General features: G+C 47.5%; 1 protein-coding gene and 1 long non-coding RNA gene across 6 annotated transcripts; both read right to left on the bottom strand.

The window, feature by feature from the left end:
• Positions 1-3,284: 3,284 nt before the first annotated feature.
• KLF15 (KLF transcription factor 15) lies at positions 3,285-18,406 on the bottom strand. Of its 5 annotated transcripts, none has more exons than XM_082767825.1 (3): positions 17,412-17,539; positions 13,034-14,140; positions 3,285-7,363 (listed from the first exon to the last, which is right to left on the bottom strand). In XM_082767825.1, the coding sequence occupies exons 2-3, from the start codon at positions 14,074-14,076 to the stop codon at positions 7,195-7,197; spliced, it is 1,212 nt and encodes a 403-aa protein (XP_082623951.1). In that variant the 5' UTR covers positions 14,077-14,140; positions 17,412-17,539; the 3' UTR covers positions 3,285-7,194. The 5 variants fall into 5 exon arrangements, with proteins under 5 accessions (XP_082623951.1, XP_082623950.1, XP_082623947.1 ...); XM_082767824.1 differs by lacking the exon at positions 17,412-17,539 and adding an exon at positions 16,612-17,039; XM_082767821.1 differs by lacking the exon at positions 17,412-17,539 and adding an exon at positions 15,906-16,403.
• Positions 18,407-19,509: 1,103 nt separating this feature from the next.
• Positions 19,510-27,018, bottom strand: LOC309881704. Its single transcript, XR_014318171.1, has 3 exons — positions 26,743-27,018; positions 20,891-25,335; positions 19,510-20,369 (listed from the first exon to the last, which is right to left on the bottom strand). It is a non-coding gene; the product is annotated as an uncharacterized lncRNA (long non-coding RNA).
• Between the last annotated feature and the right edge of the window lie 236 nt (positions 27,019-27,254).

Genomic DNA, 27,254 nt, shown 5'->3' with positions numbered 1-27,254 from the left:
AGACTAAAGGTCTCAGGTGGCAGGTAAATGAACACCCTCCAGTTGTGCCATTAATTCCTAGGGAGCAAGAGGAAGAGCTCACCAACTTGCCAGCTGTAAATCACTAACTGGCTTTTCTGGAGAGGACAGATTACTCCTCATCTCTTCCAGCCAAAGCTGGTCCTCCCCAGCAGCCCTTGCCACTTCCAGAAGAGATGGACATCTATCAGCCTTTTCATCGTCAGAGGCTGTTCCCCTGGCAGCCAAAGCAGAGGGATCTCACTGACAGCATGGGGCTCCCCGCATCAGCCCTTCCCCAGGACGTTCACATCCCACCTCAGCCCCATAGAACTGCAACACTACATGGTCAGACCCCAGCTCCCATCCATCAGCCCGCGTGCAGACGCGCTGCTGCCCTCAGCACAGTCCGGGTGTTTTTCCAGCCTCTCTGACATAATAAAATTTCCAAGCCCTTTGCCCTCCCTGATGCATTATCTGCCACCAGGGACAGCCGGGCTGAATGAATCAAGCCCCAGCCAGCTCTCTAAGGTCCAGGACATGCTGTCCATGGAAAAACAACATACAGCAGAGAAACAAAAAGTGAGAGACTACCTGGCTGCCACTTATAGTCTTCTCAGAAAAAGCCAGCAGTCAACAGCCAAACCTGAACATTCACGTCACTCTTTTGCTTATGGAAGGCAAGCGTACTGAATGCCTGGACTCTTTTCAGCCCAACAGTCCCATCTCTGCATTTGCAACCATAACATTGGAATAACTAGCAGGGCTCAAGCTGGTGCCCGCTGGAGTCCATAGGAGATGCAGGTGCCAGAGGCTTTTTTAGATGCAGAACAGTGATTCTTTGTACCTTTCTTTCTGTGGGTTGCAGGACTCCACCCTCAGTCACATGCAAAACAATTCCTGGATGGATGTTTCCACTAAAGACCTCAGAGTGTTTTGTAATTATTGAGTTTCCTGGTATCCGCGTCATATGGATAAATAACATTTCTGCTTATGGAAGTGCTAAGACTCACTCGAGACCCCTCCAAGAATCAGCTACGGCGTCAGGAAAAGTGACATCCTTATAGCAGGAAGGCCCCAGGGGACTCAGTGTGATCCCAGCCCTGTCTCTCCATGCCTGCCAGCTGCCCAAGGCGCAGCCCTGGGACTCCCCTCCATGCCATCCCTGCCACCGAGCTGCAGTTGCCCCAGGGTTCTGCACTCTGACTGCCGTTGGCTGCTGGCCGAGACCACCCTCCTCCTACACAAGACGCAAAGCCCTTCTGCGCGCAATGAGCCTGTCACCTATTCATGCTGGAAAAAGACCAAATGGGGTCTGTTACACCATAACGTGCTTCACTTTCTGTTTTCATTCCCCTCTCTGTTCCCTTCCAGGAAATTACAGGCCACATTCACCTTGATTTTTTCTGCCTTTCAGGACAGTTACAATTCCAACATGAGCAGAGGGAGTTACTGTCATCTAGTGCAAGCAAGACGAGAGCAGGTTTCTCCAACAGTTACTTGTCACCCCTGCATTTTACTCCCATTTTACCTAACGACTTGGCCCTGCAAAGATGCAAACACTGCCCTCTGCTCCTGCTGGCCAGAGTGCTGCTGGATGTTGCTCTGCACTGCAGGATGCTTGAACAGAGAGCTGGAGCTCAGCAAGATGCTGGCCAAGGCATACACACTCCATAGGGCAGGACAGGTGAGCTGATGAAAGCTCTCCACAGCAATGTCTCCAAGGGCCAAGAGATTCATCGAGCTGTAGCAATGTAGGAGACCAAGAACTAACATGGGCTTTGAGTCAGCCTGACCACAAAACCATTAGAAAAGTGGTACTTGGGCAGGGAATGCAGCAAGAGCCGGAGGACGTGCTCTAGCTCCAGTTGGAGGAAGACCTGCGGAGCTGGCAGAGCAGATCGAAGCTTAGCCCTGGGAAATGCTGAGCACTGAGTAGCTACAAACCTTACAATATAGAAACATTGGATAAGAAGAGTCACTAAATCCTATCTCTGCAACTGCATGCAAACACACACTAGGCCAGAAGATTCTTCACAGAAGGCCAGAAGATTCTTCACAATATCTACTTTTCACACACCACACACCCTCAACCCCTTCCCCCAAGCAAACTAGAATAAAACTAAAACCAGTGGGATAAGAGACTGGTAGCCACAAAAGCACAGATATCCCAGAAGAAACGACTGAGGGAAGCCAAGGACCTGCCGGGATCTGCGGTCCCTGCCTTAGCTGGAAATATTTTTCCCTGGGTAAACCATGGCAGTCACTGTCCTTGGCTTGCGCTGAAGTCAGTGGGAGCTTAGCACAACTCATTCTTTAAGAGCAATGTCTCTGAATAACAAGAAAACACAGCATGGCAATCACTGAGCCCAGTGAATAATGGGTTTCATAGGTGCTCTCAGAAGGGGAGAAGGAAAATCCCGTCTGGCTCCAAACAGCTTTCTATGTGCATTGGCAGGTCCTTGGTATTTCTCCCAGACGGGGAGGGCAGGCCCGAGCCAAGTGCCCATGGTACAGCACATCCAGGCTTACATAACCCAAGGGGCCCAGGGTAATAATTAACACTGGCTTATTGCCACTGGCTTTGTGCTGGAGTCACCTGGCTGTTTGGATTAAATGTATAGTGGCCATTTAGACAAGGAGAAGGCTCCCGGCACAAGGATTTACGTGGAAACAACCCCCAGGGAGGGCAGTGAGCAGGGGACTGTTGCAAACATGTAATGTGGTCAGGGGAGCAGGACCCTTTTTAGGGAGCTTTGCCTGGGTGAGTCCCAAGCGCAATGTACCAGCAAGCGAGCTCTCATTTCTCTCTCCTTGGCATCCTTTCCAAAAGCAGACACTATCAGCACAGCTCAACTTTATCTCATGTCCCGTCTTTACCTTTCTTTGCTTATCTGATGTCTCACTTACACGTCCTATCACTCTTTGCTTTCTATAACCTTCTGTTTGCTATTGATACGCGGTCTGTGCCACTGTCTGGGGCAAAGGAGATTTGGGACTTCTTGGTCCTGTTCCCACTTTCCCTCTGCTTTGCTCTGTGGTCTCGGACACATCATTCCATTGCCCTCTGATTAGCCACAGGTCATAGAAGTCAGGTCACCTTACAGAAACGTCACTTTACTCTTATTCCTTACACTTAGTCCTTACCTTGAGAATGACCTTCCCAGACAACTGTTCCTCCACCACTAGTTCTCATGAAGAGTTTATAAACAGCCAGAAATCGCCAGTAAAACCATTCAGAATCATAGAGAGCACTGACAAGTGTTAGGGACTGGCTCGCAGTCATTATACAAAGGCTGTAACACTGCACAGGTGTCCATTCATGCCTCAGAAAGCCAATTAGAGATGTTTTAAGTCAATGAGACTTAGGTATATGCATAATGATGCCATGCTGTGCAGAGTTGCCAAAACAAAGACATGATAAACCTATCTACAGATGTAGCGTCAAAGAACTTATATATATGCTTATCTTCAGGTGGCTTAAGGCAAAGCCACCTTTTTCTCATGAATTAGCAAGACCTACAGCCCAGCCTAGGCAGGCCAGTAATTCCATGTAAAACAAACACCCCAAACTATTTTTTTTTTTAATTTCTACTTTTTTGTGTGTGACAAACTTCTGAAAATACCATTACTTTTCATGCAGAATTAACTCTCCTTTCACAGCAAATATGACACCGCTCTTCTGAGCAAAATGTTGAAACTTTAAGATAAGCTTATATTTCCCTACAGGTAAGTATCTAAAACTAGGGAAAAAATACAGAAAAACACACACACACACACACCCCACACACAGAAACTGTACTTAGAAAAGGAAAACAAAAAGTAAGAGAGAATAAGTGTTTCATGGACAATATTCCAGGCTAAAACATTGCTTAGATCTTAAGATTTCTGCACTGCTGTGCTCCAAGAGTGGGTATTTTGCATTACTCCACTTCAGCTGTAAGTACTGCCACTTGCAGAAGAAATAACAACTTCTGCCCCAAGTACCTTGCAGGGTGAATTACCCAACATTACAGCAATATCAGAACTCCAAAGGAGATGGGGAGGAGACTGAGACACTGGTTAAAATAAAGCAACTTGTTTAATGCATAATGTCTGTAGGGTGAGAACAGAAGGGAATCGGAGATCCTCTTGGTGCAGGTTTGCTAATTAAAGCTTCTATGCAATTAGAACTCTTAAAGCAGCTGTCCTTAGGACTCTGGTCTTCAGGCTACATCTCAGGAGGTAACAACACCACAGAGTGACCAGAGCTTGCTCTGCCAAGTCCCTCAGTCCTCTTGCCAGGCTCATAGGAGTGCTCTAGGAAAAATAAAGGTCTGGAGATCCATGGCTCATCAGCTGGCATGTTTTGGTGGCTGTACTTCAGGGAAATGCTTTAATCACCAAGTGCCCATTAGTCTCAGTGTGATTCTTGCTGGGAGAAGCTCTGGACCCGCTGCACCATTGCTCCCATAGAGACTCAGAAGCGGACACCAATAACGTTGCTGGTTTCTTCTTCCAGTGTAGGCCGAGCACCCGAAAGCATATTGCAAGAGATGTCCCAGCTTGCAAACCACAAGACTATCGTGTTCGTGCCTGTGTTGTTGCCCATGGGAAGCAATGGTTGTTGCAGGACAGGGAATCTTATCCTCAGGCCTGAGGCATGCTTCTTACTTCAGGTCCCACACATCTCTCCTTCAGATGTGGGATTCGCAGCAGAGCCAACTGAAGCGCCTTGGCACCAAGACCTCCACCATGCTGAGCCATTCTTTCACAATCTAATCCCGTGACCGGTCTTACTGCATGCTCCTTCCATCCAAGGATCGCATACACAGCAGTCAAGTCCCACAGTGTCACCACGATGAATTGCCATCCCCGTTTGACAAGACAGGGAACTGAGGCACATGGCAGTAGAGCCCTTTGCCCTGGGTCACACAGCGAGTCACCATCCCAATCTCTGACTCTGAAGCCCTCCTTCTTCATGCTAGCCCCTAGAGCTTGAATTTCCTCAAAACCTGCTCGCTCTAATTTATTAACCACAATCTGACTGAGGTTAATAGTCAGCTGCAGACCTGTTCCACAGCCGTCAGAAACCAAAGAAGGCATTCGGGGCCCAGCGGCTGCCAGGCGAGGCGTGAGAGCTCCGGTGAAACATCTCGCACCTCCCAAGAGTTTTGAGGTGAGGAAAAACTGAAGGCGGTTTGAGGTCTGTTCCATCACCTCTCTGTTACTCAGCACCTGAAAACTTACATCCAGGTGAATCAAAATTTCATGCACTAACTTGATTTCAACCACTTTCTTGATTACAGAGCTGGCTACAAAGGAAATTGATGAATAATAATTTCAAAAAGGGATATAAAATTTCCATTTTCATTTTATTGTCAAAGTAAATATATTTTATGAAGAACAAAAGAAAATATACAGAATTGTAACTTATGTACACTGGCTTTATAGGTATTTTTGTTTCCAATTTACACAAATTTTGATACGTTATTAAAAGATATTTTATATAGATATGCATCTATGTACAGTTTTATTTACATACATTCATAGGATGTGATATAAACCAGTCAATAGATGATAGCTCATTTATATTAATTTCTAGAGGACAAAAGGAATGCATTCGCTTTAGCTAGACCTGCTGTTCTTACACAGCACGGGCTCCTGCTCTGCCTAGCACTAGGACGGCAGTTATCTATTTCCCATTTTGCCAACAAAAAGACAAACAGATGCTGTCTGCGAATGGAAAGAAAATGCAACATCCATTATAAAATCGTTCCTAATTACTGAATTCTATTTTCTTCTAAAGCTTCTTACAATTGCCAGAGTTCAAAAGGAAAAACAAAACAAGAAGAAGAAACACAAACAAAGTTGCTTGCCTGCTACCATCTGATTATTTGCTTAAATTCCCTTCTTAGCCATCTACCATACGAATTTGTTTCTTTTGGCTACTGTTCTCACCCATTTGCCCAGCCCAGCTGCGTGGAGCTCTGACATGGCTGTTGGTAAGGGAAGGTTCAGCGCTGAAGCTCACCCTGGGTCAGAAGATCTCCTGGTGCTGTCCCACCAGGCCATGATGCTCCCCTTACTCCCAAGTCACTGGCACACCCTGACAAATGGTCAGGGATACAGAGGCTCAGCCCCAGCCAGTGTGGGCAGGGGATGCTCGGGATGCCCAGTGCTCACCAGGACCACTGGGCACCTTGGGGTTTCTCCTCCAGGATCACACAAGAGGACAGGAATGGAGATGGGAGCAGAGCACAGCCATTCTCACAAACAGCTTACTGTTGCTTTACACTCTACACAACAGATCTTCTGCTAAAGACAGTGGATGCTTCCAAACAGTCAAAGGAAAGCAGCGTTTCCTTTGATGCGTGGGCATCCTTTCACCCTCAGTGGCAGCACAGGACAGGAAAAGCATGCACATGGTACGCGATAAGCCACACCAAAAGGCCTCCACGTTAAGCCATTTTACCCAGCCTGAGCTTTGGGTTTGTTTGGGATATATCTTTGCTTAAATATATACATATATATATGTATGAATATATATACATAAATATTTATATATAGCCCTAACCGAGGAAAAGGTAAATGTGAGCTGGAGAAATGAGAAAGGTGTTGGGGTGCATTGCAGCGCTTGCCATGCCTCGCCTCTCCCTCTCCCCGACTCCCACTGTTCCTCCTCCTATGGCCAGCCCCTACAAATCCTTGGCTCAGGCAACCCAAAAACAAAGGAGTTGTTTTCATTTCAAAAGGAATTTGCTGTTTCCAAACTGGACAAATAGAGCAGCTTAATAAAAACTCACAATGAATGGCCTGTACATGAGCAAAGCCCTCAGGAATGCCAGGGCTATAATTAACTAGCTGCAAGCAACTCTTACATTTTCATGTGCAGCAGAAAACAGCTAAAAATAAAACACTGTAATTTCCAAAAGAAGCAGCAGGAAAGAAGGGAAAGATAGGAGGAAAGGAAAATAACATCCTTAAAAAAAAAAAAAGAAAAGACAAAAAAGGAAGAACACCCCCCTCCCCTGACCCAAAAAGAACTTCATTCTCAAATCATCTTTAAAGGACATGGGACACTCAGACATGGTGGTATCAAGTAACAGCATTGACTGTTGTGTGAAGACAAATAAATTATCACTAGAAATATAGTGAGCAAAGTGCTGTCATCGGCTGCTGTAGGACGGCTGAGCGGGAAGGGGAAAGCGGGACTGATCAGTTCACGGAGCGGACGGAGCGGTTGCTTCGGGGGAATCGATGCACCTTGACGTGTTTGGACAAGTGGTCGCTTCGAGCAAACTTCTTCTCGCAGACGGGACACTGATAGGGTTTCACCCCTGAGTGGGAGCGCCTGTGCCGAGACAGCTCATCTGACCTGGAGAACCTGCAAGAGAAGAGAGGCCTTTTCAGACAAATGAATAAATTCTCTTACAGCCCCCAAACCTCCCCTCAGGCCACTCAGAGACTGCTTGTGGCAAAGCCCAATATGCAAACTGAAAGGGCCAAGACACACGACAGAGCCAGTCTGGTCCCAGCCAGAGGTCAGCAATAGTAATGAAAACACACAATTCACAACCTCATCCCATGTAAACTCAACTTGGCACAATGCATGGATGCATCATTTGTAGAAACCTTGCCCTAAGCCCAATCATAGCCCCCTTCAGAGCCAGTCCCACAGCCTCCCTCCTGCAAAGCCAAGCAGAGGTAACCACCAACATCCCACAGGTGAGGTCTGCTCCAAGCTCCCACCAGCACTATGGCACATCCATCTGAGATGAGCTCCAGATAATAGCCAGATATAGTTACCCAGAAGCTATCCGGCTTATCAGATCCAGCTGAAAAATTAGCCTTTGCACATGCTCCTGCAGGCTAAATGAAGAGCAATTAGCATCTCAGTACCAGAGATGCTCAGGGCTGTAACAGCTGAAATCCAGGTGGGCCCCATGGCCATTAGCATAGATACTTCAAGAGCAAATTGAAATCAAGATGGGGACTTTAATTACCAAAATTGTCTCTCAGAGTCATTTTAATTTCAGATATTCCCCACTTCCCACCTCAACAGAAAAATCCCCAAATCCCACTGCTAGTTTCATAGGCTTTATTGGACTCCAATCAGCCAGTCCTTTGGTCTGGGCAGCAGGGCTGGCTCTGTTTCCAGCTTGGACATGACTGGGAGCCACAGGGTTAATTAGCACTGTCATGCTAAAACAGCCCTGTCCAGATGGGTACAAAAAATTTGCTGCCTGACAAAGGGCAATTAAGTGTTTTGTTGCCAGCACAGTAACAAAGAGCAGCACAGAAAGCGAGCTTGCAAGAAATGGTATCAGCTGTTTATTTACAATAAATAAATGAAGTCATGGGCAGTAGTGGAATAAATGGGGGAAAGAACATGTAGAAAAATGTGCCCTTCTCGAGCAAAATATCACATCACCAACCGGGTGAATACACTATTTTTATGAAAGGGGAAAAACAGGACTGCTGGGCTCCTATGAATAAGTCCTTCATGCAAGAAAAATAAGTTTCCACATAAAGGTTTTAATTAGCAGTGATCTCCCGCCACTAGTTGCAGAACAGGGCACAGGCACTGGGAACGCTGGGAAGAGCTCCTTCAGTTCCCACAGCTCTTCAGCCTGCTGCTGCTACCCTGAGAGAGCCAGCACAGAGCAGATGCAAATACTTGCCCTGGGCAAGGTGTGGATGCATCTCCCCCAGGGGCATTTCTAGGGGAGATTCCTTCACCTGTTCTCTTACTTTTTTGCCTTGTCCTTGCTGTGGTACCTCCATGGTGAAAGAGTCAAATTTACAATCAAGAGCAAAAGGCAGGTGCTCTAGTGGAGCCACCAAGCCATTCCTTGCCTGGGATGCATCTTCACAAAGGCTACCACAGGAGCTTCTTTTCACCTCTGGGACCTGCAGACTTGCTTGCTCTAACACCCCTTCTCCTTCCAGCCTTGGCTTCCTGAAACCATGTCCTGGACCTGGGAGCAGCAGGGCCAGGAGATTCTCCTGTCTCTAGCAGCGAGCAGGTCCCACTGCCACATCCCTGGAGGGATGGTCTTGCAGAGCTACAAGCAGATGGGATTTGGCAACATTCTGGAGAGAGCAGGTTGTTGCCTGTGCAGGCTGTCTCAGAGGGACTCAGGACTAGGAATAGACCAGTTGCCAGTGATGGCAATGGCAACCACGTCAAGGAAAAGAGGGAGCAGCAAGAGGAAAGCTCCTTTGCGAAGAGCTGCCCTCTTATATATTGCCTTATCATCTAGGGAAGGAGTAAAACCAGATGTGGTTGGGTTGCTTTGTCCCATGTCCTTGGCTGTTAAGGTCACCATCTGCAACAGAAGTGCCGTAGCACATGGCTAATCCCGCACAAGAGCTCCACAAGTGCATTTCAATGGGAATCGCATGGTGAGTGGGGGAGAAGGAGGTGCACATTGGGAACAAGCAGCTCTGCTCCTACCCTGGGAGCTCGGATGAGTTCATCCGATAAAAATACACTCTGCCTCATAACGATGTCCTTAGCTGAAGAGGCAGGAATGTTGCAATACTGTTCCCCAGCAGTCACGGAAAGATCAACTTACGAGCCCACAGAAATAAACCTCAAGCTATCGGTGTGTTTACAAAAAAACAACGCAAAGGTTAGGACAAGGAAGCCGGGAAGACCTGGCGGCCTGGCTCCATGGTGAAATGATATTTGCAGCACATTCTGGCGCTGAAAACACCCCAAGAACCAGGCAATCCCACAGCAACTGGAAGAGTTGCTTCATCCCCCTGTCTGGTGGGACCCCACAGGACCTGTAAGCGCATCTCCCTTGGAGACAAACCTCAGAGCTCCCTGGTGTGCAGGACACGTGTCCTGTGGCTCCTGGCTACACGAGGACACGTGGCTCACAGGGCAGGAAAGGTCAATCACTTCAGCTGGTCCTCCATGGCCCCCACCATGGCCACCAGCTACTGGGCTGAGCCAGGCTATACCTCTGCTCTGCAGCGGAGGAGAGGCTCTGGACGTGCATCCTGACCTGCCCTAAGCCTCTAAACCCCCCCAGCCAAACCTCTGCCACCTGCAGAGCGAGCTGCAGGCAGTGCTCCCAGCCCCAGGATGCGCAGGGCCCTTAAACGCTCTGGCCTAACCCTGCAGGTGTTAGGAAAAAGGGCAGCTTTGGGCACTGCTGCCCAGGGGAGGGACAGCGAGAGCTTCTGTGGCTCCTGACACAGCATGGCTGCTCGGGCCAGCCCGTGCCACAGCCCCGTGTGTTGGTGGGGATGTCTGAGGGGCAGAGAACCAGTGGCTGCCAAAGGCACGAGCTGGCCAGGCACGGATCAGTGAGCCAGCCAGTCCAGTGGGGTATCAAACTCAGCGGGTCACTGGCCACTCCTCACCACCTCCTCCGCACCCTGCAGGAAACATTTCTCTCCCTGCACCAGAGAAGGGCACCAGCAAGGAGGATTCAGCCTCCTCCAGGGCTCTGCCACTGTCTTGGGGGCTGGCGAAGCCCCCCCACAGCCCTGCCCTGGTGCAGTTACAGCACACAGCTTCCCTGTGGCAGCGCTGCCCAGTGAGCAGGGCGAGCTTTAATCCCCTCCACTCAGCCGCCTTGTGCTAGGCAACACTTTGTTTTGTTTTCGAAATGACCATCTTCAGCGAGCTCAGATCTCAAGTGTCTTTGGTGAAAAATATATACACAAGCACAAGAATGTGGGGGAAAGAGGGAGGGAAGCAGAGCCCTGCAGCACTTCGGTGCTTAAATTCATTTGAGATGATACAAAACTGGGAGAGGACAGAGAGTCTGGATGCATTTGACATAAGTCATGCGAGACCACAGCTCTTGTTGCACTTCTGGAAAAGGTAAACACACCTTATTAATGAAAGGGGGCTGAGCAATTCAGTGCTCTGTTGGGTTTGCCCTTTGGTGTGGCAGTGGGATGCATGAAGCCCTAGGTAGCAGCAAAGAGGGCTCCCCGGGAGATGCCTCCCTCCCCTCTCACCTCCATGGATGCCCTGCTGACATCTGGGGGTGCTGGGGGCCAGGTACCTGCCTGTGCCGCGTGAACACAAGACAAGCAGACAAAGTGAGTTTGCACAGCTCCCCCAGCAGCTGCTGGTGAACAGGAGAAACTCCTCATAGATAACGGGATCAATTCATCCCTAGTGGGCTCCTCTTCTTTAAGGGGTTTGGCTGGCAGAGAGCAAAAGGTGCAGATGCTCCGTGCTGCTGGAGCAGCACATCTCCTGGCCCACCCGACGATGCACCCCGTGCTGCAGCAGCAGGCACCCGGCTGCCAAGTCAGCATCCCTCCCTCACTGCTTCACGCGTTTCCCTAAATGCTTCCCTCTGGTTCTGCAGCCTGGAAAGCAGCAGCCCTGCGGGAAGACAGAGCTAGAGGTCACCCAGAGGCAATGCTTCAGACTCCTGAGCCTGAGCCACACAAGTCACCGGAAGCATTGGCATAAATCTCGGCATGGACCAGACCCAAACTCTCACGTGCCACATGCATTTGCCACGGAAACGAGGGTTTTGCTCACATCCCAGCACGAGGAAAGCCAACACGACACCTACAGGCACGTTCGCAGGCAGAAGGCACATCTGCTGCCTGCACGCACGTACTCTGACAGCCGAATAAACAGGAGCAGTGCCCCTGTGACAGGCCAGGAACCGCACCGCCTGCGCCTGGTGGGACAAACCGGGGAACAAGGGAGCTTTAATTTCAGTGCATTTCCAGCAGCAGCCCCTGAGCCCAGCTCATCAGCAGTGCCACAGGCACAAATGAAAAGAAAATCCCTGCCTGTTTATAGAAACACCACAAACTGAAACAAGGAAAAAAAATATCACCAAAGAAATCAATTGCAATGATCCCCCCAGGTCCCCCGAGAGGCTTCAAACTAGTCCAGTTTGGAAACAGAGGATTCAGCCCTATTCTAACCTTTTCCCTCAAACCAATCCAGCCATCTCTAATTGCTGCATGTCTCACATAGTTGCATTTTTACTCAACGCTCTCCTGTTACTTTTTACCTTGTCTGTTCCCCATGATCACCACCCATTTCCTCATTAGCCATTGCTCACTGAAGCTCTGCAGGATATTCTTTGAAAGAAATGTGGTTTAATTTACTACAAGGGAGTTAAGACTATGTTTTGCTCCCATCATAATTTGCGGTGCTCTTTATTAACACTAGCCAGCAGGCAGACTATTAGCACAGCTAATTGGAAAGAGGGATGAAGGCCTCCATCAAAGTTTCTGTCAAAAAAATTTCAACTTTTTCTCTTAAAAAGTTTTAATGCTTTCTACTGGTATAAAAAAATAATAAAAATCACCTCTACTTTTGTAGAGATCACCTGTACAAGACGTTTTGCTCAATCAAACCTGCAATCTTCCATTCAAGCAACACTCAATTCCATCTCAGCCTTCTGGGTATGTTGTTACATCTGACAGCTTTTTGCAACTTTGAGCAGCACCCACGCGTTTTTCTCAATCAATGCAGAGAACAAAACCCAGAGCAGGCTGGAGTACCAGTGCCAGCATTTCCAGAAGGAACAGGATGGAGTGCATTTTCTACAAAACTGCACAAAATGCTCTTCTTAACTGCATTTATATAACACGGCCCTTCGCTGATCATGCTTAACCCCCCCGCAGCCGGAACCCCACACAGCTATGCACACCATGACTCTGTCCTAAACCACCCAGCTCATTTACAGCCCTCAGCTGGTACCAGCTGAGCATCTGCTGCAGCTGGTGTGTTGCAACCAGATCCATGTGACTGCAAGGCATTGCCTGCAGTAACAGGCTTAATCTAACCATCTTGGAATGAAATATAAGTTATAATGGGCTTTAAAGACACTCATACAGCTGGTGGCAGCAGGTGATGCTCTGCCACTTAATTTTTCTAAGCCCTTGGATTACCTAATAGTAAGAAAAAAGTTCAAATTCTCAAACAAACCGAGCCACTTTTGGGAACAGAAACTGTTCAGAAATGAGTGCAAACACTGAGAGTGCTCAGAAAGTTCAGTGAAACGAGCAAAAGGGCGAGGGGAACAGGACCCTGCTGCACCCCAATACTAACCTCCATCCACAACCTGGCCACGTGCACGCAAAAGGCTTTTCTCCTGTATGCCTCCTCAGGTGGGCTTTCAAATGGCTGCTTTTCGTGTACATCTTGGTACAACCAGGGAAAGAACATTTGTGCATTTTAATGAGTTCTGCTGCAGGGTTCTTTTGAAATTTCTGACCCATGATGATTCCCGTCTGACCCTGGATCATGCCTCCTGGCCCAATTGGCTTGGCGGCGATGGGGACGGGAGCAATGCGGACAAATTTAGAGGACAAGTTCAAATTGGATGACTGAACTATCTGGGGCACAAGGGCAAATGTCTGTCCTTGGATGTTGACTAGGAGCTGTGCAATTTTAATGTTGTCTTGTGCTGGTCCTTGGGAATTAGGGCTGGTGTTGGACTCCTGTTTGACCTGTACAGGTTGAATTTGGAGCATAACTGGTATCCCATTCTCCAGGGGCATTCCTCCATTTGAAGCCTGGCCACCTTCCGTGGAGCTGCTCAACTGTTCGTTTTTACTCTCTTTTAAACTAGCGCTGGGTAACACATGGTCTTTTTGCTGTAGCGAGGCAACAGAAACTTGGCTGCAAGCTCTCAAGTCCTTGGTCTCACTTTTAGGTCTGTCTTTGAGCTCCAGCTCCATGTTCTCTTCCAGAAATTCCTCAATTTCCTCAAGTGTGGGCTGAAATGGTCCAGAGTCTTCCATATCCACAGCAAATTCAGGCAACCTAAAGTACTCCTCTTTGACTATGGGCTGAAGTCTCCTTTTGTCCCACCATGACATGGCGGTGTTCCCCAGAGATGCCTGGGACAACAAGTAGTCTAAGATGCTGTCCTGACTCTCCGCACTGGACGTGCTCCCATAGCTGGAGCTGAGAACCTGGGAGTCCGGGCTGGAACAAGAACAAAAGCTGGACGAGTCGCTGTCATCTTCTGACAGGGGAGAAGGCAGCATTTGGTAGGACCTCACCCCTGCCGTCATGTCCCCAAAGTATCCCAGAGAAGACCTCATAGATGAAAAGGACTCATCGGTAGGCAGCAAGTGATCCACCATTCCTGGGCGATGTCTTAGGGTATCCCAACAGCATATACCACGCGGCAAAGGTTCAGGTGGGAGCCTGGGTGCAGGGAAACAAAACAGCAGCAGTCAGAACTCAGTTTAATCATTTACCTCCACGAACTAAACCTCGCAAAGCCCTCTAGCTCGCAGGAAAGTCCCAAGCATCCAGCCTTGGTGCGCACATGCTGCTGCACGCTGCAATACGTCTGTACCACCCCCAAAGGACTGTCAGGGCCTAAGCGCCTCGCAGGATTGCACCACATATTTGCAAAAGAATTCTTTCAGAAACCATTTCACAACCGTGTGTACTCTAGATTTACAGCTCCCTTCCAGAATATTACTGGCCAGAGGAAATATACTGCAGGCTTTCACCTAACAGTGAAACTGAGAGCCAAAGAAGGGAATGGAGAGCGTAAAAAAAGAAAAAAGTATTGAAATTTTTAGCACCCATAAAAAAAAAAATCAAGTTTACTGCTGGTGTCCATAAAATGCAAATCCTTTCCTTATCTTGTAGCTTTCCACCAACCTTATTTTTAACTTCCTCCGTTCCACAAATATAGGCTAATCAGCGGAATGCAAGGATCAATCTGTCAGGAGCCAGGAATATTTACTGTGCTTCAGCATTTACTAGGCGGATTTTCCCCTCCAGATGTAATGAATCAGTGTGCCAACGTCATCGTCACCTGCGCTGCCCTTAATCAGGCTGGCACGGCGCTGAGCTAATTGCCACGGCCTGGCAAGGCAGCTGGTGGCTGCTTTCACCCCATCACTGCGCTCCCGTCTCTCTCTGGTGGCGGAGAATGAGCTGACCCCAGCCTCGTGCCAGTTGCTGAGTGGGGAGGGCAGCCCTGTGCCCGGTCTCCCCCATGTGGAGGTGGCAAAGGGGCAGTGTCCCGTGGGGACACCCCGCTGTGAGCCCTAACCCCGCTGCCACCCGTGCAGACACCACGGCCAAACCTGACCTCACTAGCGCAGCCAGGCACATCCCGTGCTTTCCCAGTTAAGCCCAGCAAAATTCCCAGTACAATTACTGGGGAGGCAGGAGGGACAAGCTGTGGGTTTGTTTTCTTCTTTTTTCACCCCCACCCCGGTGGAAAAGAAAAAAAAAATTGCTTACGGGCTGGAGACTGTGCCCCTTAGAGAGCGACTGCAGAGACCTCCGGACGGAGCAAACACTGGCTCTCAGTCATCCGCTCAAGGTGACTGATTGAAAACAGAGCTGTATATGTGCATAATAAAACAACTCTTTCTGTGGAAGGTATGCGGAGCGCAGAGATAGAAGTCATTTGATCAGCCTATGAGGTTTTGTGTGTGTGTGAATTAGGAGGCATGTGACCAGCGCGAAGGAAATGCCAGTCAAGCTTGTTACACGCTGTCATTTTCCACAGGCTCTGCCGCTGCGCTTTGGACGTTTTGCCATGAATAGTCAATAGCTCCCAGTTTTGTGCAGGGAAGGGGAAGCTTGTTATTGCTGCTGCTGAGCATCCTTGCTGCCTGAGCTCCAGAATTTGCCCGTCTTTGCCTTCTCTGGAGAAAAATCAAAAGCCATCTATGTGTTTAGCACCTAACGTGGCGCGAGATGCTTCACACAACACCCTTAAAGAGCTCCATCCCACTAGCAGCACCTATTAATATTTCACAGGAAACAAGGAAAAAAATACCACACATTTCTATGTTTCTTAAAGACACAGCTTCCTCCCTTATACGCACACGAGGACACAGAGACAGGTTGATAGAAAGAAACTTAAAAGTAAGACAGCATTTTCCTGGTTTGCACAGCCCGTCAGGCAGCTACGCCTCTGACCCGATAACAAAATACTCACATGTGCTGAACACGAGGAAGTTCAAACAGAGGTTAGTGGCTCTGCTTTGCGACCTCAGACTATAATAATCTCTTATAGTAAAAGTGAAGAGCCAGGAGAGCCGTGTTTAAGACACATGACGTCTCTTTTTTAGTAAAAAAAAAAAAAACAAACTCTGCTGGAGGAACTTTCCCTTGAGGCAAAAGTCACAGAACTGAGCGATGTGAAACAGAAAACCCAGTCTGTTTCTGAGAAGTTTTTGTTGCTCCCAGTAAGAATTCACCCCGGCAGCTCACTTCGTGCCTGCACCAGAAAGGGGTGACTGCCTTGTGACACAGGAGGCAGAGAGGAGCTCTTGCCCTTAGCTGCTTTCCAATCCTCCCTCGTACGTCTGCATTGCTCCAGCTCAACTGCTGAAGAACAGTGCTGTGAGTGAAATCTGGACCACGACGTGTTTTTTCTAAGAAAAGCTGGCGTGCTCTGCATGCACGGGGAATGAGCGTGCACTCAGAGCAGCTGGCAAGGTTTTCCAAAAAAAAAAAAAAAAAGGCAAAAAAAAAAAAAAAAGCTCAAGTTTTCTTTAAATGCCTGCAAGAACTGGGAAGCCACATATCAAAATATCCATGGATTTCACAGGGAATAAAACTAAATCTTATTTTGAATGGAGACTGAAAAGAGAGTGGGGAAAAAAACAACCGAGCCCTAGCAGCTGCTGTGAGCAACATACCTCAGCAGAACCCAGGCAGCACGCTCATTTCCCCATCGCTTTTGAGAAGGAGCAATGTCACTTGGTGTAACCAGAGTCGTCTCGAGAAGACAGGGGACTGTCAGAGGCAAACAGATCCAGGCACATCGCGGGCCAGAGCTGCTTTCTGCGCGCTCGCAAAACTTGCACAGCAGCCAAGAAGATTTTGGGGAATGCCTGGAATGCGGGATCGGGCCCAGGCTCTATTTTATCCTAAAGGCCAGACTAACAACTAAAAGGCTTTCATCCCTACTTTGTCTAAAGCCAAAACCAGAAGCTTAAAAAACAAAAATAAAATAAATAAATAAATAAAAGCCAAGGCTACGCGAGCTATGAAAACTAATGATGCTGTTTACATAAAGCACTTTCATCCCTGGGAGGGATGAAAACATGTCAGAAATGTAAGCACCTATACAGGGAGCTGAGTGCCCGAGCCACTGGAAAACAGCCGCTCCTGGAGTGAAATAGAGCAGCTGTTCAACAGTCCACGGCAACGCGACGGGCTCCAACTTTTAAGAGTTCCCTAGGTTGTTATGATGTCCCTTCTGCCAGAAACATGTTGTTCTGCTTAAAATCTGTCCGTCTAATCACCAGCTTAAAGGGAAACAGAGAGAGAAGGCATATTCTGTCTCAGAATAACCTTAAAATGTTAAGTCCCGGGAACTTGCTGCAACACGGGGACCCATTTCCCAGCACAGATAACACAGCAGTACCTGGGTTCAGATATGCCGACAGTCATTTCCCATGTATGTTGCTACAGCTCTTTCTAGTGTAGGACTAACCTGTTTACTGTTTTCCCTTGTTCCCTGGAAGATTTAATATCTGTTCAGGCTGACTCGTGCTCCACAGACAGAGCCATAAACTGGGCAGTGAATCAGGGCCAGCGTTTCTAAGAAATCAAATGGAAATGCATGGGGAGGTAATAAAACAATAATTTAAAAAACAAAAAAAAAAGGATCCAAGAGCCAGGGAATCCGTTGACGCTCAGTCCTGCTGCAAGGTGGCTGCACTGCTTATCGGACACTAGGGGTGGGGGGGCTACATTTAGGGGCCTCCCTGGCTTTTTTCAACGCCACTGCTTCTGGAATGCTGTAAAAACCTTCCTCAGAGCCCTGTTTTCTCCCCGTTTTCTGCAAAGTGCCCACCTTTAGACCCAAACTTCGGCCTCCACGAGCGGCACGCACCCCGTGTCGGCACCAAACTCCCCAAACACCGCGCGGTGACAGCGGCCGGGGGGGGGACACAACCCTCACTCCGGCACTGCCAGATCTCCAACGCTGCTAAGTTGTTATTATTTTCCCCTATTTTATTGATCCTTTTTCTATTTTTTTAGCAGGCTTTGGTAGCTCTCCCCCCCATCCCACCCGGCCGGGAGCAGCGCACCCCCCCACCGCCCCTTGTGCACTGCCCAGCTCCAGCCCTGCTGCAGCCCCCCCGCTGCCATATCCCACCCTCCCCCGGTGCAAACCCTCACCTGAACTCCTCTGCAAGCCGAGCCGGGGCAAAAACAACCCAGAAAAATGCAAAAGCAACGACGAAAAGGCAAAGGAGCGCGGTGCAAAAATATAGTAGAAAATGCAAAAAATAAAAATAAAAAATAAAATGAAAAATTAAAAAACCAAGGCCGAGACACCCCCCCCCCCCGGGAGCGTAGTAGCCCCCAGCCCAGCCCACCCCCCGGTGACAGATCCGAGCCCCGAGCGGTGGGCGCAGCTCCCCCGGGAGGCGGCTGCGCGGGTGCGGAGCGCGGCGCGGGCCGCGTAGTGCTTTATCCCCGCGGGCCGGGCGGCCGGCGGCGGCGGGGGGGCCGGGGAGAGGCTCGCCCCGCTCCGCCGCCCCCATTGGCCCCGCGGCGCCGGGGGCCGGCCCCGGCCCGGCCTCGATGGGAGCCCGGCCCCCGGCGTGCCCGCGGCCGCTGGATGCTTGTGGGGGGGTAGGAAGGGGAGTGCTGGGGATGGGGGGTGTCCTCCATCGTGCTAGCATGTGGGGGGCTGTAGGCACGCGTGGAGAGGCTCGGCGGGGGGGGGTATGTGCACGAATATGCACCTGTATGTGCGTTGTGTCCGTATGTATATGCAGGTTATGTATGGGCTGATATGCACTGATATATGCGCTGGTTACATACATATAACCAGTGTATATGTACATGGATGTGTACATATATATACATTCGTTATACATACATATGTACTGCTTACATATATACACTTTTGTATTTACATATATACACTACATATATACATGGATATATACACGAGTTATATATATACAGAAATATGTACACTTGTTATATATACACATACATATACACTTATTGTGTAACTACATACATGCACACTGGTTACATATATCATAGAATCATAGAATATCCTGAGTTGGAGGGGACCAACAAGGATCATCAAGTCCAACTCCTGAGTCCACACAGGACCACCCAAAAATCAGACCATATGTCTGAGAGCGTATATAGATGTATGTATACACTGTTTACATATATATGTATATATACACTCATTAAATATATATATACACACACACTAGTTACATATATACATGGATATATACATTTGCTATATATATACATATATATACCGGTTATATATATATATATATATACACACACACATATATACACACACACTGGTTAAATACACTAGTATGTATGTATGCATATATGTATATACAAACTAGCGTGTATATAGATATATATACAGGTACATATACATTAATTATATATACACAAATTATACATACATTTACAATTTAAATATAATTTATGCATAAATCTACACATTTATACATAAATTTGTAATTTATGCATAATTTTACAAGTTTTATATATGCAAATATTCATGCAATATCATGGGGGGATCAGGATCCACATTTAACACCTGTAGTGGTAAAGCCCTTCGAGGAAGCTACTGTTCGGACGCACAGGGCTGCCAGCTCCCACAGCAGTGGGTTTCCCTACTACATCAGAGATATTTCAAGGCACTTTTTTTTTATTTTTCTGATCCCTGGGAAGGCGCAGGCTGGGCTGGCCCAGTGAGATAAGTCTGGGCACCTTTCTGAGGTCTGCACTCTGATGCTGCAGGACCGTGGGCCTCAGGGCTGCAAATTGCTGTCCTGTAGGAAGAATGAAGCATTAACGTCATTTTATGAATTTATGGGGAAACTGAGGCACAGGCGGTTGAACCAAATGTCTGTGGTAGAACCAAGACACAGCCTATTCTCTTTTCAACTCCAGCCCAGTGCCTTGAAGAGGAAAACTCTCCTCAGTCTTCATTGCTTCAGAATTGCTAGCAGCAGATTTCACACTTTGGCAAACACTAAACAGCCTCTTCCAAAAGGACTTCCAGGCAAGACAAGCCCCAACAGATGCAGCTGAAGGACCTGGGGGTGCCCAGGCAGTACCCAGTGCCTAAGGATCTGAGGGGATGCAATGGCCAAGCTGGGCTGGGCAAAACCCTGAGGGGTTGCAGGAATGGTCTCAACAAAGTGGAAAGGCTGTTCTCATTTCAGCCAGTTTTATTCTACTCAGTTTGCTTTATCAGAGATTAGTGAGGTTTTCACCTTCCCTTGGTTTAGCCAGAGGAATTAGAGATGCAATTTCCACTTTCTCCAGATGCTCGGTGCCCTTGCAGCCGTCCTACGCGCAGTGCTGACTTTCAGCTTGCAGCATGGAGCAGTGCGCACACGCTCGCTGTGTCCTGCTCTCGTGCAGGAACCCCGCTCTTCCGTTCCTGTATCTCAATGAATAATGCATAAGTGCACATTCATCAGATTCCTACATACTATATTTATATACAAACACTGGGGCCAAATTCTGCATTAGTGTAACTTCACTGATGTAAGAAGCATTGCATCGGTAAAAACACTGGCCTTGAATATTTGTACCCCAAATAGATCTTTAGCAAGCCTTGTTTCACTGTTTTCTACCCCTTTGTTCCCTGAGTAGGTGAAGTTTAGCTTAATGCAATGCAAAGGATTTGATTTAGATATAGCTAAAATCCCAAACCCTCAAGGCTGGATTTATTGCAATCTCAATTGCTGGTTTGTGCAGCTACAGAACTACCTCAGAATGTTTAATGCCATGAACACAACCCAAATTTATAGTCTTAATGTTATCATTATGACCTAGAAATGCATTGGGACACATTAGTGTTCGCTCTGAATTTTGGACAACTTCTTTAGATTTAAGTTACAGTAATTTCCAACTTTTTCTTGGTCACAGAAGGGGTAGGGAAATCCCATGTTTACTCACATGGAAACGAACCAGTCCCAGTTCTGCTTTCACGCTGCTTCCACTTCACCAGCTCAAAACCTTTCTGTTTCCCTGTCAGTATCCCACAGGGCTGGGTGCATTCAGCTCTTACTGAAGCAAATACAGAGGCTGGTGTTTCCAGAGGGCTCCAGCAGAACCAGATGTGCACCGCCGCTGCCCCTTGTGCTGGTGCTAGCCCTGTGAGGCTGCACACAGACAGAGGAGGGATCCATGTCTTTTTCCCATTGCTATGGACCAGTCACTTCGAGAGGCAGGTGGCAATTTGGTAAACCAGGTAACGAGCTTGTGAGTCTGAGCCCAAGGACACCCACGGGATGAATATACACAGCTTCAGTTCATCATCACTCAGGGAGGAGTAACTTCAACTACATGCAGAACCCTACAGAGCTTCATACCCATTCAGTACAAGGCAATAGCAATCCTTTGGAGTTTAAATGCAATGGTAATAAACATGCAAGTGTAACTAGGGCCTCTATATTTCTCCTGGAGATTTCCCTGGAAAAAAAAAAATAATTAAAATGCATGCAGGCAACACATACTGCCAGGGGAGATGAGTCCAGGGCATCCAGGATGAACCCCTGACATGAGCTCACTCACCCACCGTGTGACAGGTTCTGGATGCCCCAAAAGCCTCGCACATGTCCTGATGCCCTCAGCCATGCATGTGGGATCAGCTGTGCTGGGAAACTTCAGGAAAGTTCTTGTACATTTGTGCAGAGGCTGTGCCTTGGGGACTTCTGGAGGTCCAGCAATTTTGTAGAAATTCCTGCTCTGTCCAGGCTATTGGACATCAGGACACCCTGGACAAATAGCCAAAGTCCATTTTTTTCTGACCAGACAAAAATTCTAGACAGACAAAGGACATGCTAAAAACAAATAAACAGGATACATGAAGGCACGAGTTCTGATATTTCATTTCAGCACAAACAATTTCATTCCTGTGCTAACCCACTACCATGTAACAGAATAATGACAAAGCATGCAAAAGCTGGTGTCAAGTGGAGCCCAGATCTGGGGTCATCCTTGGTGAAAGATGCCCACAGCCTCATCCTCTACAGCATCTTTTCTGAGCAGAGATTTTACCTCAGAAGTTTTTTTTCCTCCTCGCACAGAGCCTGTTGTGAGGCCTCACATCACATTCCTGGTTCTGGGGTCCATAGAATTGCTTTTGGGCTTAAAACCAAAATTGAGATTTACAAGCTGAAGTGGCAGTGCCAGCCTCTTCTCCATCCATCCAGGATAACTGAACGAACCTCTCAAGCTGCAAACTGATTTACTGATCAATTCCTTGGAGCCCCATGACAGTGAAAGCAAATTGGCACACATCTCAGCTTTGCTCAAGGTTTTGGAGGCACTGTGAGCTTTTGCATAACAGCAGGAGAAATGCACATATTGAGACTTATCCTCTGATCACTTCTGGCTGCCAACTTTTCACAAGAACCAGCAATGACTGTTGGGCTGGGGCAGGCTTTTGGGGATGATCTTTTGTGCCATTGTCACCGATGTCTCACTTCAGCTTTCTTCTGTCCGGTGGCTTTATTTGGTACTGCAGCAAAACTGAGCCCATGCTCACTGACCTTTTCCCCTGCCCCATGCTTTTTGTGCATTGCTAGGTGACTTCCTTCCCTGTCCAGCTGGTCACCAAGTTCTTTAAAAACCAGTTGTCACCTCTATGGTTTGGTCCAGCCTGGGGAATTTCCATTGTCTCTTTTGCCACCTTTCAGGAGAGAACTTCAGTCAAACTGGTTCCCCTGCTCAGACAGCCTCTGTGGCATTCCTACTGCCCCGCCAAACACCAGGGCTAAAGCGAAGTTAAGGCACTTTCCATTGTCCTTTGTCTGATGGCTGTGTGCTAAAGATCCAGTCAGGAAAGGCAAATAAAGCTCAGCATTCAAGGCTTTTAAAACTTTCCTGGGGATAATAATAGCACGGCATTGTAAAGACAAAAAAAAAAAAAAATCGGGCTGAAGTTGTTCCCAAGTTGCTGTGCCACGTAGCACAGCACCAGGAAAGGTGGGAGAGGGAGCAAAAGGCTGCTCCATGCTCAGCAGTTTGCACCTCAGGCTTGTTTGACCCTGCCCACACTTTGCCTTTCCACATGTGGCTGTACCAAAACTGATTATTTTTTTTCCTGCCTCAGGTTTTCCCATCTTCTGTAAGTTTTTTTGTAGTTTTGCGTTACAAATGGCTTCTCGCTTTTGAGGGGAGTGGAAGGGAAAGTGTTTGAGCTTCACGGATGGGCAAAAAGAGGGTTTGGGCTGCACAGGGTAAGTGCTTTGCTGCCTTAGAGGTCACCTGTGGTATTTCTGCCCCAGCCCCTGCTATTCCCGTTACTGCAGCAGCAAGCTGTCAGCAGTCTGGAGAGCCAACCGGCCGCTTGGCAGAAGGGTTAGCAAGGCGGAATTGATTACTTGCACATTTCCATGTGATTTACAAATCGAGGCCGGTCTTTCCCAATGAGAGAAGCAAAAACAATCAGGCGAAGAAAAATTAAAGAGTTCAGCTTCTATTTGGAGATTTTCCTGAACCAGCCACACGCAGACAGATCCCGTTCCTCTGCCACAAAGCCAGTGGCAGTGTCCGACTGAGCCTTGCTGGGCTGCAGCTCTCAGCCCCGGAGCAGTAACAGCCCAGGGCAAGTGCCCAAGCCTGTCAAACTCTCCAGTAACATTACGATCGCTTTAACTCGGCAGTCCTTGACACTCGCAGATAAGGACTGCAAGTTCTTTCGGTACTACAGAAATATTGACACAAAGAATATGTTTATCCCTGACTGTGGTTCTGCAGGACAAGGTGGAAACGGCAACAGCAATCTCAGGGCTTCATTTCTTTGGCCTATCAAGGGCATCTGTGCTGCAGAGCCAACAGTTTATTGATTCTTTCATATAAGTTTTTTTCTTTCCTTAACTAGTTTGGAAATTATGTGGTCTTTTCAAGTCAGAGTTATAGGCCTAGGCAGGGATAAGATGGAAGAAACTCATTTTAGGATTTTTGTATGTTAATGCCCTTTGGAATATTAAAAACTGCGGAGAGCTGGCAAGAGTTTCTGATTTTCTCCCAAACTTTCTGTTCATTAAGATACTGAGAAAGAAAATATCAGCTGACTTTCTGGCTGCTATTTTTCCAAACCATCTTTAACCAGGTCCCGTTCCAAACCTGGCTTTCGATGCAGACCTCCTGGGTTTTAATCTGTGGTCAAACACACCCAAGAGCAGAGCTGCACTATTCTGAACGGCCAAGGGAATCAGGCCATCTCCTGCAGGAATACGGGTGTGCTAAGTGAGTGACAGACACGCTGTCCCATCACTGCCTCCCCTGATGTGATGATATGAAGCAGAAGAGCTGGGCCTCAGCTGTTTAAGCCTTGGTCCCAAAGCTGCGCAGGAGCTGATGCCTCCAATGTGACAGATGAGGCTCGTTCCTAGAGGTTCAAGAGCAAGGCGAGCAGCACAGCCCAAGCTGTCCCTCGTGAAGATGACTCAGGAACAGGCAGGTCTGCAAATGTGACAAAATCCACTGACTCACTTCAAGATTCAGCACTTACCTCTCTACTGCATTTAGGAAAGCAAAATAGACTAGAAGACATACAGGAAGATCTGGGACATGACTAAACCTGGCTCCTGTTCAGGAGTGGATCTGCAATAAACTGTATTCCCCTGCCCTCTCCTGGAAGGAATATGCCAGAGCTGGGTGTGTTTGTGCAGGAGCCTGGTGCTGAGGACTCCAAGCAAGTGGCTCAAGGTGGTAAGAGAAGATGGTCCTTTTGAAGACAACGTTTACAAAATTGAACAACTATGACTGTGTTGTATCCATTGTGTGTTGCCAGTATTGAGTCTGCCAGAAACTGGCACATCGCAACAGAATTTGAAGGTTTTCAAGGAAGAGCTACCTTGCCTGTCTGTCCGTTTACATTGAGTTGGGAAACAGAGAGGATGACCCAACCAGTGGAATCCAGAGCCTCTTGCTCACCTTAAATAGTAAACACAGAGTCCACACAAAAACACTGGTAACCTTCGCTCAGGTCACAGAGCAACAACAGGTCAGAAATGCAACACTGCAACACCAACAGGCATGTGCCTGGGGGGACCAGTGCTGGACAGGCAAGTGGGAGCCCATCATTTGGCCAGAGATGTGGTGAGAGCACAGCAGGGAGGTTCAGTCAGTCTCTTTGGAGGTTAGAGAGATGAGACAAAGCCAAAGTCCACAAAACTGGGGAGATCTAAGGCTGGGGGTCTGGACCCTTTGACTGTGATGTTACTCCAGACACTCAGCTCAGTGCGTGTGGCCCATTTAGGTATGATCAATGTTGAATGGATACGATGCTTTTGTGAAGTTTCATTCTTCTCCAGCACCACCTGACTGTGAGCCACCAGAATTACAGCCATCTTCTTCCAAACTGCCAAACATCCAAAGCAATACTGGTCCTGCTTTAGAAAGAGGACTGATTAGTGAATTGCTGCTGTTGAGATCAGAATGGGAGCAAGGAATCCCAAAAGCTGAGTGTGGACACTCTACAGGTAAGTCTACAGTTCAATAGTTACCACAAGTGCACTGTATAACCCAAAGCATCTCACATGCTTTGAGTTTTCTTTGCCATTGTATTTCAGCTCCTCCAACATGCACTAGAGCTGAATTACTTCCTTGCTGCTGAGGTGCTGCTCAGCACAAAGGCAAATGGGACCATGCCTTGCAGACAGACCACGAGGAAATACTCCTATGGAGAGGGGGACATTAGCTTTTAAACTCTGGGATATTGCCCCAATCTTCACACTGGGGGAGACACTGAAGACCACAATAGATACCACATAGTATCTCAACAAGCTCCACAGGTGGTTTCTGTCCCTGCTCCAAGCACAAGGCCCGTTTGCTGGGTTTGCAGCACGTTCAGCACATTTCTTTATCCTCCCCTTCACCCTCTTATCAAAGATATGAACTTCAATAAAGCAGTTCCAGCTGCCTCAAGAAGAGAGAAGACTCCTATTTCCTGCTTCAGCACAGGGGTTAAGAACGTTTCTGTTCATCACAGAAATAAACATTAAATGAATGTTGAGTTATATCCCTCCTGTGACTAATGTTCTAGCTTGTTTTCTAAAGTTAATTCTTCATACACTTTTTTTCCCTCTTGTTCTGCCTTACATTTGTCCAGACTCCCGTGTTCCTGGGGGAATAATTACCCACTCAGCAGTTACTCTGAAGTCCAATTGTAATAGCTGGCAAAACTCCATTCTTCCATGCAAGCTTTCAAAATAATACTTCAACTTATTTCAAATAGCACCACTCTCTGGAGCTTCTTCCCAATTTGTTTTGCCCTGGACTGAGATTTATTTCGCTGCTGTTGAGAGCTGACTGCTTTGCTTGTCACAGAGCAGATATTCTCAACAGAATAATTAACAACAAACAAATAAACAAGCCAGAGGGACTGCTCATTTAAAAATGATCCATTGTGATGTAATGTTCTATTTCTTCATCTACTGAATCCTTAGTAGCAATGTAAGCAATGAAGAAAACACAGATGCAGACCTGGATTATACTTCCCCAAAATACAGACATGATCATAGGAAGTGTTTTCATTCGCACCAGCCCTGGACTAGTCAGAAAGTTTGGGGAAATTTTAGTCATGCATCCTGTGATCTAAAAACACACATTTTTTTATGCTGTAGGTGTTCCTAGGCAAAATATTCACCTCTACTAGCATCACAAGAAATAACTAAGGGCTGAAATCAGATCATTGGCATATATTTTTTCCCATAAACACTGCTTTGGAGGAAAGCATGTCCTTTCCCAACTCTGCTCCTATTTAATTAACGTCTACATAGCCAGAAGCAACTCACCTCATCTCCTTGTTCCTCGTTTTTTCCAATGGTTCCCTGAGGATAACAGTCTTGACGCTGAACAAACTGATGTTCATAAAAAGCATTTTAACTGTCTGGTGCAGAATATGTAGCAAAAAGATGATGACAAAGCCTTTTCTTCAGGACACCTGAGTTGTGCCAATGTCACAGGGAATGTGGCAGCTCCTGCAGGAAGGACCTGCCATCGCTGCATGGGAGAGCAACATATCTTATTTAACCATTTCAGTCTTCTATAACCTCTGCTTATTGACATGATAATTCAGTGTTTCCTTTAAAAAAAAAAAATAATAATAATAAAAAAAAATAAAAAAGGTTCTAAACCATTTCACATCACCCAATTGTTGACAAAGTGGATGTGGGATCTACTTGTTGCAGAGACACAGAGCAGCACCAGCCCTTGGCACTAAGGCTGCTTTCGCACAGTGTTGGGGAGCATTTAGGTCTATTTTTGTTTGTTTGCTTTTGCTTAAGTCTGTATTTAATTGTGTGCA

This window comes from Aythya marila, assembly GCF_965140915.1.
Source record: "Aythya marila genome assembly, chromosome: 10".
Taxonomy (NCBI): Eukaryota; Metazoa; Chordata; class Aves; order Anseriformes; family Anatidae; genus Aythya; species Aythya marila.
The sequence above is the reverse complement of the archived record's forward strand: the minus strand, read 5'-3'. Positions and strand labels throughout refer to the sequence as shown.